This window comes from Hippopotamus amphibius, chromosome 17 (assembly GCF_030028045.1).
Source record: "Hippopotamus amphibius kiboko isolate mHipAmp2 chromosome 17, mHipAmp2.hap2, whole genome shotgun sequence".
Lineage (NCBI taxonomy): Eukaryota > Metazoa > Chordata > Mammalia > Artiodactyla > Hippopotamidae > Hippopotamus > Hippopotamus amphibius.
In genome coordinates this window covers 12,560,697-12,575,150 of record NC_080202.1, presented here as the reverse complement: position 1 = coordinate 12,575,150, position 14,454 = coordinate 12,560,697, and the positions used below count along the sequence as shown (strand labels likewise).

At 36.8% G+C, this 14,454-nt stretch overlaps 1 protein-coding gene across 5 annotated transcripts in view; it reads left to right on the top strand.

Annotated features, from left to right (window-relative positions):
* PAFAH1B1 (platelet activating factor acetylhydrolase 1b regulatory subunit 1) overlaps positions 1-13,481 on the top strand; it is a 68,989-nt gene extending 55,508 nt beyond the window's left edge. For all 5 annotated transcript variants that reach the window (XM_057714387.1, XM_057714389.1, XM_057714390.1 and 2 more), the window contains 6 exons: positions 1,655-1,823; positions 3,383-3,485; positions 4,202-4,430; positions 6,163-6,264; positions 8,491-8,647; positions 9,558-13,481. In XM_057714387.1, coding sequence (XP_057570370.1) covers positions 1,655-1,823; positions 3,383-3,485; positions 4,202-4,430; positions 6,163-6,264; positions 8,491-8,647; positions 9,558-9,631 — 834 coding nt within the window. In that variant the 3' untranslated portion in view covers positions 9,632-13,481. The remainder of the gene's footprint in view (positions 1-1,654; positions 1,824-3,382; positions 3,486-4,201; positions 4,431-6,162; positions 6,265-8,490; positions 8,648-9,557) is intronic.
* Positions 13,482-14,454: the final 973 nt, after the last annotated feature.

Here is a 14,454-nt window from a genome sequence, read left to right as displayed (position 1 = left end):
AATGGTGGAAAGCAGTGTGCTTCCCCCCGAGTTCAGGAACCAGGGCTAGGATGACCAGTCTCAACCACTTTTAAATTCACCTTTGTATTAGAGTGCCTGGCCAGTGCAGTAAAGAAGAGGAAATAAAAGGCATACAGATTGAAGAGGAAGAAATGGAACTGTCTTTGCAGACACCATGATCTTCTATGTAGGAAATCCCAAAGAATCTACAAAAAAAGCTGTTAGAACTATGACTGAATGTAACAGAATGACAGGGTACAAGGTCAATATATAAAAAGTAACTGTATTTCTATGAATTAGAATAATTGAAAATTGAAATTGAAAAATGCCAGTGGCATCAAAAAGCTTTCAGAATACTTAAGGATACATCTAACAAAATATGAACAAAACTAAATATATAATCACTTCCATGTAGAAGTACTTGAACATTTAAATGATAATGCTTTTATATGTTTATTTTGGGAAGGATACATAAGTTTTCTGTAAAAGAAACGTTTTTAGAGGATAGTTTTTTTTTCCTTAGGTGCATTTTTTATGTAGTTGTAATCATGTATAATTTTGTGTGCTTTTTTATATAACATCGTTGTATACATGCCATAAATTCCTTACAGTAGCAAATTTTATATCTGTGTAGCCATTTTCCTACTATTGGATGTTTAGATTGTTTCCAGATTTTCAAAATACATTTTCTAAGTTTCTCTAAATTGGTTGAAATACACCCTACCACAGATACATTTGAACTTCTATGGGAAGAATGGAATCAATCATTTAAGTTTAGAGCATGTAGTTAGTGTTGGTTAAAGATTTAACTTCAGACTGGCATGTGGCCACCAGAATAGAAGTTTAGTATGTTCTTGATCTGTTTCTAATAATAATTATTCTTGATAGCTGATTATTTTTATTCTCTTGGAAAAACTATCTTAAAAAATGTGACTGTGAAAAAAAAAAAAATGTGACTGTGGGGACTTCCCTGGTGGTCTAGTGGCTAAGACTCTGAGCTCCCAAAGCAGGGCACTCGGTTTCCAACCCTGGTCAGGGAATTAGATCCCACATGCCACAACGAAGATGCTGCGTGCTGTGACTAAGACCTGGTGCAGCCAAATAAATAAATATTTAAAAAAAAAATGTGACTGTGGTTCAGTGTTCTTATATCAAAATGACATATGCTTCTGTAAATCTGCTATTTAAGGATAGTTATGTCTTGTGGAGTCTTTCCATGGCCTCTTAGATACCTGAGCTCTGCTTGTCTAGTAGAACTGAGTACTCCTTTATCATTCCCCTAATATTCTACATGTAAATTCATATCATAGGCTCCTGAAACAACCTTTTTTTTTTGGTACTTATATTTACTTTTAAACATGTCTGTTGCCTGCTGTCGGACTGGGACGGGACTCTGTCCTGTGGCATTATATACCTAATCACTAGCATGATTAGATATATGGTAGATGCTTAATAAATGTGGTTTTAGAGATGTTTAATAATTGATTCTCTCTATAGAGAAAAGTCCAATTTATACTTGAAGATGTGCACTAAGACAGTTGCCCTTTGTTACTTGCTTAGTTAGTCACTGTAGTGCCAGACTTGCCTGCTGAGTGCACATGTGAACTGAGAAGAGAGTGATGTGATGCTAACCGACTTTCTGTTCACTCGACAGGTGTGGGATTATGAGACTGGAGATTTTGAACGAACTCTTAAGGGGCATACAGACTCTGTACAGGATATTTCATTCGATCACAGTGGCAAGCTTCTGGCTTCGTGTTCTGCAGATATGACCATTAAACTATGGGATTTTCAGGGCTTTGAATGCATCAGAACCATGCATGGTAAGAGGTGGAGGATGGCATTTTGACATTGGTTCCTAGCGTGGTATTCCAGAGAGAAGAAGGCTAATGTTTTCTAACAATATGCACGTTCCCTGCATTCAGTTCTTGTTGTTTGTCTCAGTGGAGGAGCATATGATATAGGTATTCCATGGATAGTCATGAAAATTGAGAGTTGTTTCTGTTATGAGGCTTTAAGTATTTCTTAGTGGTTAATTGTTTTCCTGAATATTTTTGGGTGAAAAAAACTGCTAGGGCATCTATCTGTTCTTGAGAAAAAGAGAAAATGAAGTTACTGGGGTTGTGTTGTTTTTCATTTTTCTCAGTTGGGAAACTGAAGTCAGAGAGAGTAGATACAGTAAAAGCTGGAACCCAGATTGCCCTGCTCACTTTTTAATGTTCCACATATACTGTAATCTCGTTGTTTTCCCGGGCCTTTTCATGTCTTTTCTGCAGCAGTTTGGCTTTATGGAAAGAGCATGGGCTTTGGAATCAGGTCTGTGGGTTCCGATTCCTACTTGTTTACTTACAGCATTAGGAAATTTTAACCTCTTTAACCTGTAAGATGAATAATACTTAAGTATCGAATTAAGAGTTGAAGTCATAGGGTTGTTGTGAAGATAAAATGAGATTGTATACTCAGATCATCTGGTCTAGACCTGGTACATAGGAGGTGCTCACTAAATAAGGATTTTTGTTGTTTTTTTAAACATGATGAAATATGAATGTTTGGATTTTATATAAGGAGATAAAAAAATTTTTTAATAAAGTATCCAGTGATGTTAGCACATGAATAAGCTGTGTGATTACATAGATGATGTAATTTGAATGGTACGCTCCTCCCAACTCCCCAGATTAAGTGTATTAGGGAAGCTTACTAATTAAAGGAATTTTATTGAATTCTTTTGTAAAATCTGTATTTGTTTTTTTAAGTAGCCTGTATCTTATTGCTCTGACTTAAAGAGTTCTTTCCAACCGTTGTATATTCCTTAAAATAATGTGATATTTATGAAGAGTCTCTGGGGCTTTTTTTGCGGAGGATAGCTAACTAGCATTGTGAATAATGCAGTTTTTTTTTTTTTTTTACCCCTATGAACATCAGCAACAAAAAGATCATTTTTAACCACTATTTTAAATAAAGAACCAAATCCCCAGTTTTCTTATCCATTTTGTTCATCTCTGTGAATCTTCCTTAAGTCTTATATCTTAGAATAGCACCCATGGAAAATTTTGTGGTTTTTTAGTGTTCATAACCATTCAGTGTATTAATATATTCAAATGCTGATGGTACTGATTCCCTGTGATTAAAAAAAAGTCATACAGATTGAAATGTAATTATAAATTGAGCTGGCTACTTATTTCATTGTGGATTGTTTTATTATGTTACTGATTCCCTAACGTTTTTGTGTAAATCCAGGTTTCTTCTCAAATTTATATAAAACTCCATTGTATTTAAAGTTGCTGTGATATTTGAAATCCCATGATGAAATCTCACGGTAAACTGAGAGTTAATTGCTCTTGGTGATATATCGCTTAATATGTTACTCTGTTTTGTGTTTTAGGCCATGACCACAATGTTTCTTCAGTAGCCATCATGCCCAATGGAGATCATATAGTGTCCGCCTCAAGGGATAAAACTATAAAAATGTGGGAAGTGCAAACTGGGTAAGTCGATTTAGTTGAAAGGCGTCAGCTTAAAGAGATAATATTCAACAAAAAAAACCCAAATTATGTTCTGATTGTTCCAGTAAATTTGGCTGTAACCCAGAATGATCACCATGACAGTTGTTTTAAAACTTAAGTTTTAATCTTTAAATGTCCACCCAAAAGGAACAGAGAAATTATGAAAGAAACTCTATATCCTTGAGAGCCATTTTCTATGTAATGGCTTATTTTCTCTGTGGTCTTCTTTTAGGTGATCTCTCTGTGGGTTGAATTAAAATGTAAATAACATTTGTGCAGGTATGCCTCTATTAGGCTTAATTTGGTTGTGCTTAGAATTACATGATTGTTATATTAAAACCTTAACCTACTGGTTTTGTCCAGATTAGTTAAGAGCATGCCTTTTCCCCAACATGGCTAGAAATATTTTTGTTAGGTTTATTGTGTGTGCCTAGTTAAAAGATTTTATTCCTCTCTGTTTTTTACCTTCTAGATTTTGATTTGATTAGCTCCTTAATGATACTTCTGTCAGCTTATTTTAACTGATGTTTGACTTTCCAGCCTGTCCCCATCTTTTATTAACCAGGAATGTATGTGTATTCTATTGACTGCGTATGATGCCATTCTCTTCATTCCAGTGCATAGCTAGTTTTGTATCACTTCTGGGAAGGGTCCCAATGATTGCCATTCACGATGCAAATTATTACTTATTTTAACAGCTACTGTGTGAAGACATTCACAGGACACAGAGAATGGGTACGTATGGTGCGGCCAAATCAAGACGGCACTCTGATAGCCAGCTGTTCCAATGACCAGACTGTGCGCGTATGGGTCGTAGCAACAAAGGAATGCAAGGCTGAGCTTCGAGAACACGAGCATGTGGTAGAATGCATTTCCTGGGCTCCAGAAAGCTCATATTCTTCCATCTCTGAAGCAACAGGATCTGAGGTACTATATGATTTATGTTATTTCATGCTCTTGTTGCTGTTATCTCAGAGCTTTAAATAACCTTCCTGATTCTCTATTTTAAGCCGTTAATGCATTTAAAACACCACATTCCAGATTTCTGAATCTTGAAACCCTTTATTTACTCTTTCCAACTTGCAGATAGATGTGTTTATATTTTTTAACCAGTGATTATTGTTGCTGTCAGCTAGCTGACCCTTGATGTGTGTGCCGGGATGGGGTTCTCCTGAAGAGTAAAAGTGATCATTAAAATTAATCATAAATGTCGCTGTAAGAGTATACAAATACAAAATAAAACCTAGGAGAGGTTAAAGTTACCTTTTAGAAGAAGAGCTTTCCTTAACATAATTATTTTATTTATAAGTTTATGGTGAAATGCAGATCAGTATTTAAGTATTTGTTTTAAATGAAGCATATTTCATATGGAGGCCTCTGATACTCTTGATCATTAGAAACACTAGCTGAATCTGGAGTTTTATTATTTTTTTATGATTCTTAGTTTGTGCTCCTTATGATTTCATTCTTTTTAATTAATACCTTAAAAATTACAGAATAATTATTTCTGTGAATAAGTTGTAGGAGTCAAAGTTGACCACATTTCTTTTTTATAGAGACATTCCTATCATGGGTTTTTTAAAAGTAAATTTTAATAAATGAAGGAAGGTGTGTCCCCCTCCCTGGGCAATTATTTTTCAAAATGAAGCTTCTATTGTAATCTCTAATTGGCTGCCTGGTTGCATTTTCAGATTTTTTTTTTGTTTGTTTACTGCCACCTGGTGGTGGTTACTTACCATATGTCATAAATTCATTGTGGCTAGACTTACATAAAGGCTAAATTGTCTGGTTTTTTAATTTTTTTTTTTTTTAATTATTTATTTATTATTTTGGGGGGGGTGCACCAAGTTCAATCATCTGTTTTTATACACATATCCCCGCATTCCCTCTTTAATTCTTCTTGATTACAGAAGTCTTGAGCAATAAATTTACCATCCATTGGTATTGTAGATACTGAATCTTAATCTAAGTGGAAATTTTCTATTTTTATATTATCTAGGTCTGTCCTGTGTAACCTAGGTATGTCAAAAGACTTCTGTATTTAAGTAGAGAAAAACAAGATGAATAAGTCCTGGATATCTAATGTACAGTGTGGTGACTATAGTTAACAATACTGTATTGTATACTTGAAATTTGCTAAGAGGGTAGATCTTTAGTGTTCTCATCAAACACACACAAAAAATGTAGTTATTTGAGGTGATTGTTATGTTAATTAGTTTGATTGTAGTAATCATTTTACAGTGTATACATATCTCAAAACATTAGTTGTAAAAAAAAAAAAAAAAACCATCGTTGTATACCTTAAATATATACAGTTTTTTGTTTGTCAAGAGATGTGTTTTTCGGGACTTTCCTGGTGGTCTGCTAGTTAAGAATCCACCTTCCAATGCAGGGGACGTGGGTTTGATCCCTAGTCAGGGAACTAAGATCCCACATGCCGTGGGGCAGCTAAGCCTGTGCGCTACAACTAGTGAGAAGCTTGCAAGCCGCAACTAAGACCCAATGGAGTGGAAAATAAATAAATATTTTTAAAAAAGAAAGAAAGAAAGAAAAAAATGTTTTTACAAAATTAGAAATATAGATCATTGCTAGGTAGTTGTCATTTAAAGTTCTTACCTAACTTCTTGCCTGGGAAACATAATTCTTTTGTTTTCTATAGACTAAAAAAAGTGGCAAGCCTGGGCCATTTTTACTGTCTGGATCCAGAGACAAGACTATCAAGATGTGGGACGTCAGTACTGGCATGTGCCTTATGACCCTTGTAAGTTTGCATAATCTCACTGCTGCTTTTGCATTTTTACTGTGTGCATATCTTTTTTGGGTCAGATGCCTTGTGATATCTGATTAAATAATGTGAATTAACAACTTTGTAAAGATTCTTTTAATTTTTTTGGTTAAGTCCATTGTTACAGTGATATGGAAGTTATTCCTATAGAATATTATGTTACACAAAGGATCTGCAAAGCTAGTCAGTGCTAGGAGGGAGATTTTAGCCACTGTAGCTCTAAAAATTATATAATATCTCCTGTGGAGGGGAAACCGTATAATACAGACTCATTCATTTCTGAAGCTGTTTGCGTCTCGATTTCATTATAGTTTAATATGAGTCCTTTTAACTATTACCTATTTATTCACATGTTGCAGTTTATTTGGTTTATCATTCTGAAATTAATGGTGTTAGCTTTATGACTTGGAAGTGCTTATTTCATTTAGGAGCCTATTTCATCTAGATTTTAGTATAAGGATATATAAATGATAGTAAGGGATTATGGACATTCTTGTTTGCCTTCAGGAATTCTAAGGGGATCTGTGGACATTAATCCAGTAGCAGTTTTTATAATTTGGTATCTATATTGGTCTAGAGATTCTTTAGGTGCTAATCATACCTTGAAGTGATTGTCTCTCTGTAGCATACGATAGACACCTATGGAATTATCATCAAGAACTGATTAGAAAATTAAACTCTCCTCCTAGTATTCTGAGCTGAGTTCAGATATACTGTGTTGCTGTTAGAAAACATGATCTACATTTAAAAATGAGGAAGCATGTGGTTTCTTCTTTTGTAACAACACAGGTCACCATTAATTTCCCTGGAGGTTTCTGGCTGCTGTTTTTCAACTGAAGGAGGATTCTTTTTTCTGCTTTATTTTGGTGTGGCCGCAAGAAATGTGATTTTTGTTGAAGCTTCTACAACTCTAGTGATTGGTGGCTTTTATAGATCACTGTAATATAAAAAAGTATCTTAAATAATGGCAAAAAGCAAAGAAGTAAACCAAGGCAAAAGATTTGTCATCTTGGTTGTCTCTATCTCTCTGTTTTCTTTTTATTGTTATTACTTTTTATTATTAGCTCTTTGGGGGGGGGGTTCTTTTACAAAAGCAGTGTAGTTATTTACATTGTAGAAAGTTTGAGAAATAAACAGTAAAGTTCAAAGAAAAAAATAAAAATCACCCTCAGATCACTTTACCATACCTAGTAATACCTACCAAGTGTATTTTCCTAGACTAGGGCTGTCCAGTAGAAGTTTCTGTGATGATGTTCTGTATCTGCACTATCCAGCATGATAGCAACTGGCCACAGGCAGCTATTGAGCTCTTGAGTGTGGCTAGTGAGACTGAAGAACTGAATTGATTGTATTTAATTTTAGTTTATATTTAAATAGCCATACGTAACTAATGGCTATCCTCGTAGACTGTGTAGTTCTAAACCTTTTTCTTAAATTACTATGTACATGAATATGGTGGAGTTTTTTAATATGTAAAAATGGTATACTGTACATGCTGCTTTGCAGCAGACTTTTAACTTAGAAGGTATGTGGCACTTGCTCATGTCATTATATACACTTATTACATACAGTGCTTTGCTGAACATCTTTGTTAAATAACTAAGTCACCTAGACACATTCTTAATTATTTCTTAGCATAAATTGCAAGAAATGGAACTGCTGGACAGGGGATATAGATAGATGAATGGGTGAATAAAGATAGGCAGTAAATACCTATATATCCTTCACCTAGAGTCGCCAGTTGTCAACATTTTCTTTTCTCTATGTGTGTATGTGTAGATTTTGTTGAACAGTTGGAAAGTTTCTTGTAGACATCGTGATACTTGACCCCAGTATTTTAACATGTATCTCCTAAAAATAAGGGGTATTCTATATATCACACTGAAGAAATTTAACATTAATACACTACATATTTAAATTTTCTCCAGTTACTCCAGTAGTGTCCTTTATAACTTTATTTTAGCCTCTATCCAGGAGCCAGTCAAGTATTGTAGGTTGCATTACTGGTCATATCTTGTTAGTTTCCAGTTTCCTTTAATCCGGAAGAATTCCCTAGACTTCTTTTCCCCCTTTTGTCTTTTTTGGCGTTGACGTTTTTGTGCGTGTAGTTTCAGTCCACTTTAAGTAATGACTTACTATTTTCGTAGATGCTATTTAAAATAGTTATCCCTTAATTAAGTCAAATACCTTTTTGTTTTTAAGGTGGGTCATGATAACTGGGTACGTGGAGTTCTGTTCCATTCTGGGGGGAAGTTTATTTTGAGTTGCGCTGACGACAAGACCTTGCGTGTGTGGGACTACAAGAACAAGCGATGCATGAAGACCCTCAACGCGCACGAACACTTTGTCACCTCCTTGGGTATGTACAGGTCACGAGGTTTCTGAGCGGTTGGGTTTTGGGCTGCCAGACCTGGCTGTGTTATGTAACCATGCGGATGTTTCCATGTAAGAAATGAACACGTGCTTTCAGGGCAGAGCAGAGAAGACAGGTTAAAAACTTTATGGATTCCTGCCATTTGTTTTAAATTCTCCTTTCCTTAACTCTCTCTCTTCATCATCAGCCTTATAATAAAAAATTTACTTTCTTTATTGCACAACATTGGTTGTGGAAACTAGAGTTACGAAGAGGATGCTTACTGACCACTCTGATGGGTAATTTTTCTTCCCTACTAGTGTGCAAGTTTTTCAAAGGAAATCTTATTTAACCTTTCTCCTCTGGCAGGTATATACTGTGGTGTCCTAGGAACTCAGGGAACTGTATTTACAGTTAATAAACATCCTCAGTATCATCTGGACCTGAATCTAGAATTTAAGATAGTGAAGAAAATAAAATACACTAGGGTGTGATGGATCTAATAATGAAGATAAAGCCTCAGTAGAATGGGGCTAATGCTTAACCTTACAGGATCGCCAGAAGGATTGAATGTGAATGTAGAGCGTTTGCACTAATCCTGGAACATAGTAAGTGTTCAGTAAATGGATACATTGAGACCATCCTTGTTGAGAATTCAGCGTTTATTCAGCCTCAGTTGGGATGAGGATAGGGAGGGAGGTAAGTTTTTTAGGATGTTAGTATGGGGTTTAATCACTAAGTCTCAGCTTTCCTTACCTCCTTGGTTAGCTTGACATATCTACTAGGGGTAGGTGTGTGGCTAAATAGAGGGAAAAAATGGGGTATTCCTGGCACTTGGAGTGCTTATTTTGTGGCTTATTAAAAATTGTATCTGACTCAGTCTGATTTTAAAATAAGCCTTTTCTTTTTCTTTCAGATTTCCATAAGACGGCACCGTATGTGGTTACTGGCAGTGTAGATCAAACAGTAAAGGTGTGGGAGTGCCGTTGATTGAGTCTCATGTGGCCCCCTCCTCCCTTTTTTCCTCTGGATGCACTCTGATGATACCATGGTTACCCCATTGAGCTCTGTTTAAATAAATATTGTCCTTTCATGTAAATTATTCTGGATGTAGATTGAGCTTATTAAATGTTACACACAAAGTATTCATGCATGGTGAATCCAAATTGTATACTGTAAATTTACATACGTTGTCTAGAAGTACCATAGGGTTTAAAAACCTGGGCTGGCATTGGTCACACCAGGCCTAAGAAGGCGGAAGTTGAATACATTGAACTAGGGCACTAAACTGAATAGTTGACAGTGTCATTTTATGTTGGATTATGAATTCCTGTTTCTTTCTGCTATCTGTTGGTGCCTGACTTGATGGCCTCATTTGGGGGAAAGTGGTGGTTATTAGGGCTTTCTCTGAAATGTGTATCTATGTAACATCACTTAAGTGTGCTTAATAAATCTTCTTTAAGGGTGTTAGATAACAAGGCTGCAATTCAGAATCTTCTGAACCATCTGTGTAATTATTGGGGATTACACATGGGAATTTTTGTCATGACACATTTGCCAAATCAATAGGATACATTTGTTTTGGCAGCCTATCAAGCAAAGGCTAGTGGTATATTTATGTAAGAAAATGACTGTAAATCTGAAATAAGAAAAATCTCAGCAGCTAATAACAAATCATTTATTTCATTTGGGTCTTAATGCTTTGTAAACAGGTTAAAAAAACACTGTAATACTCTAAGCTTCTATTTTCCACACTAGACACACTTCTAGTTGTATTCTCCATACTATTAGACTGTATAGTGATGTGACTTCCAAGTAGAGTTTAATCTTCCCATTGAGTGTGTCATGGTACAAATCACTATTTGTTTTTGATGTTTTTTAGGGATGTGCAATGTGCATAACATAATAACAAAGAAATATTGAAAAGGTTATGTTTGCCCATTTTAAGGGAGTGGGAGAAATACAGCAGTTTGTTTTTCAACATGAATCTGATATCAATTTGAATTGTTTAACTTACAAGTTTATAAAAAGACAGGGTTTAATGGAGCGTGCATAAAAATGTACTGTGTTTTCACCTTTTGTTTATATATAAATGTTTATGAGTATATGGGCCTATCTATAAGTGGATAAGTCTGTATATGTATATGTATATCACACACATACAACCTCCATGTCCTTGGGTCCTGGGTTTTTGAAGAAGTGCTGAAACATATAAATAGAATAAATCTTGCTGTGGAATACCATGCTTTAGAACAAATCCTTTTTGATCCTAACGCTTCTGAAAACTAGGGCTGACTCTGTGGGCGTTTTCCCAGCTAAAGGAAAATCACTTCCGTTATCCCCCACCCCCAGTTTGGCTGTTGAGCATTTTACACGTCCCTGATATAGTGTATATTGTGATCCAAAGTTACTGCAAATAGGTTTAAGAGAATTTTTATCTGTGACTTTGGAAACAATATTCCATTGCAGATTATTAATAAATAATCCCATTGCTTAGCTAACCAGCATTTTTTTTAAGAAGGTCATTTGAAAAGTAAACAGGACAATGAAATAACAAAGATAGTTTAACAAAGAAATTTATCCTGGATAGCATTTATTCATTTGTGTAATATGTGATTTTTTTTTAATATTCCTTTTAGTATTCGATGGAAATTTGGTTCCTGAAAAAGACAAAGGGTTGGAGTTAACGTCCTGTAGATACACACACAGAGAATAGGCCATATATTTACTAGAAGCAGCTTTATGTCTAGCTAGTGTCTTTTTGTTTGCTTGTTTGTTTCTAATAATTCCTGAGAGGTGTCTCTGGAAGGAAAAGTGTTTTGAAAACTAATAGCTATTTTTGAGGACAAAAGTTACAACTTAAGCTAATTTCTTAAATACAGTAGAATAACTTTCAGGACAATATTGCCTCACAACCCTGCTCACATTGAGAAGTCTTTTTTTGTTTCCCCTTAGCTGTTCTGACTGGATTTTATACAAAAGCTATGGAAGATATCTTTGTTCTCGTTTGCTGCTATTTCCTGTCCTATTTTAAGAAATATAAATACATAGAAATGGTGCATCTTTAACATTTGTTTGTTCATGTGTAAATGTCTTGTATTTTAATTCATTTCTAGCATGTAGCAACACGAATTGTTTAAGGGTAAGCCACAACATCTAGAAATCACTCCTACATATGAACAATAAAGGAAAAAATGGTACCGATTTAGGAGGAAACAAAGCTGCTGTCGCTGGGTTTTCCCTGCAGCCTGCAGTGACTTTCACTGACAAACAAGGAGAAACTATCACCCTGTAAACAAAGTCATCCTTATTGGGAGATTGCCACAGCCTGCTGCTTAGTTCAGTTACCAGACATCCTCCATTTACGAAGCAGCGAACGTTGAATCTCAGGGATGGTCCTCAACTGGATCCAAGTGTAACAAGCCCTGTTTGAATAATGAAGGGGGTGGGGAGAGTGATCCATCCACAATCCAGAAGCAGATTTGCAGAGGTTTCCTGCACTGTTGTTTGACACTGCCCTGTTGATGCCCTTTCTTCCTGCTTCCTGCGTTTTCTCTGTCTGCTGTCTAACCCTGTGCCTTGCCTGGGAATAAGTACAATGATGAGGTTACTGGTTTGGATTGTAAGTAGAGGAATTTATTAATTGGTTTAGAGGTTCACTGCTGCTTTGTCACTTTCTCAATCAGACTGGCCACTTATTTAAGAAATAAAAAGCTGGTAGAATTGCATCCTCAGATGATGACTGACCTTTTGTGTGTGTGAAGACAGACATTCCAGTGCCACCCTAATACAACGTGCCCAAGAAGTCCTAGCTGCACTCTTGAAAGTGTGTGCCACGGACACTGGTTTAGACATGGTTTGGAGAATAGTTGCTTTTTAACATGGCATCTTGCACTTTAGGAGACTGAGACTGTCCTGTTTTGTCCATTGTGGTGTGACCAATGGTGTGCCCAGAGCACTGCTCTAAAACTCACTAGTGTTAGCACGTCGTCGGGGCTGTGGGCGCTCGCTGTAGTCTTCGGAAGCTTTGGCTCTAGATCACCAAGCCCAGTCTCCTTACTGTCAGTGCCCTGCTCTCCTGTTTGCCTCTTTCTGTTTCTATGTGAACTTCCAGATAATATCACTCGAATAGTTTTTTTTAAACTTATTTAAAGAAAAACTATTTAGAAGTAAAGGATATTTTGTTTTGTTGACAGTGGTGGCTTGATAATCCTTAAGCAACTGAAGATAAAATTGTTGAAGGAAAAGGCACTTAAAATGGTTACTCTCTGTCCAGCTGTATATAAGTCCAGTGTGTTAACTAATCTAGATGATGCAAAGAAGAATCTCCTGGTAGAGAAGCAACATGTACAAAATTGGTGCAAAAGGTTTTGGTTTTTTTTCAGTGGGGTGGGGGGAGGGCAAGCTGGATTTACAAGTCACGACTGGACTGAACTGGCCTTTTTACCTTTCCACTATATCATGTAAGTGGCTGCTTTCCTGTCCTGCCTATCCTTCAAGCATCCCTAAAGCTCACTCCGAAGATGGTAGAAACAAACACACAATCTTCGAGTTAGAAGTTGATCCTGACACTGACATGAAGGCGAACGCTGATTTCACACAAACCAACAGTTACAGAGGTGGTGACTGGAGAAAACAGTTCCCCAGATTGTAAGAGTTAACTGAAGATATTGACACAATTTTAAAAAATCAGTAAAGGAATGTATATAATATTGCTCTTGTGTTTTACAGTAAGATTTGTTGCTCTCAGACTGTGTAAAACAAGATTTATTCATGTTTTCTGCATATTAAAAAAATCTTATTGTACCAATTGGTAAACTATTAAATGCCTATAAAACTAGATGTGAACATTTTTTTTTTTTTTGGTCCTTTTGTGCACAGATTTACCACCTCTTAAATTGATTCCTAATAGGAAGCATGGTTGTGTTCAGCACCCGTCATAGGGAGAATAAGATGCAAGTTGCTGGCAGGGCGGCAGGGCCTGGATGGAAGGCCTTTCTTTAGGGCAGCGCCAGCGCTGCCTTTGCTGTCTGCTGTCTTCACCCTCTGAAGGGGGAAGCTAGGATTATAGCCGCAGGGGCCCTTGCTTTGGTGGGCTTGCACAACCCACAGGGGTCGGGCAGCTCCAGACTGGTCTAAGTCTCCACCCGCTCCTCCAGCAGCCCTTTCTGACAGTGACTGCAGCTGCAGCCAGAAAGGACCTGTTACAGCCCCCTTACAAAGACTTGGCACTTGAGTGGTGGTCAGGGCCCCGGGGAGAAGTGACCCTACCGCCTTTGTTCTGTTAATGAGTGAGCCTTTTTATTCTGCCCAGAGGTCTTGGATTCTTGAGGATGTTTAAATTTTGATTGAAACGTACCAAGAATCCTCACCCTTCCCCCGGAAGCCCCCCAGTTTCTATGTGCTTTACCTATATTGGCAGTGTCCTGCCTCCCCTGAACTGCTGCCCAGCTAGCATACGTAGTGTCTCTAGGGTACCCCTGAGGTCTCTAGCAAAGGGTAAAGGTGCTCATTAGAAATGCAAGTCTTTGGGCTCTAGCTCAGACCTACTGTATCCGTCACAGGGTGCGACCTAGCAAATCTATTTTAACCATCCAGATGATTCTGATTCAGGCTCAAGTTTGAGAACCACTGAGCTAAATGATTGAACTAACTTTTCATTTAAGAAAAAATTTAGACAAAAGTCACTGGTCCCTGGGGCCCTCAGCTGGGGTTTGAACGCAAACCTCTTTCCTCTTTTTTTCACCAAGTTTGATACATGGAGTTTGTTCCTTTGTGAATTTTTTTTTCCCCATTCACATCTCCAGTTTATT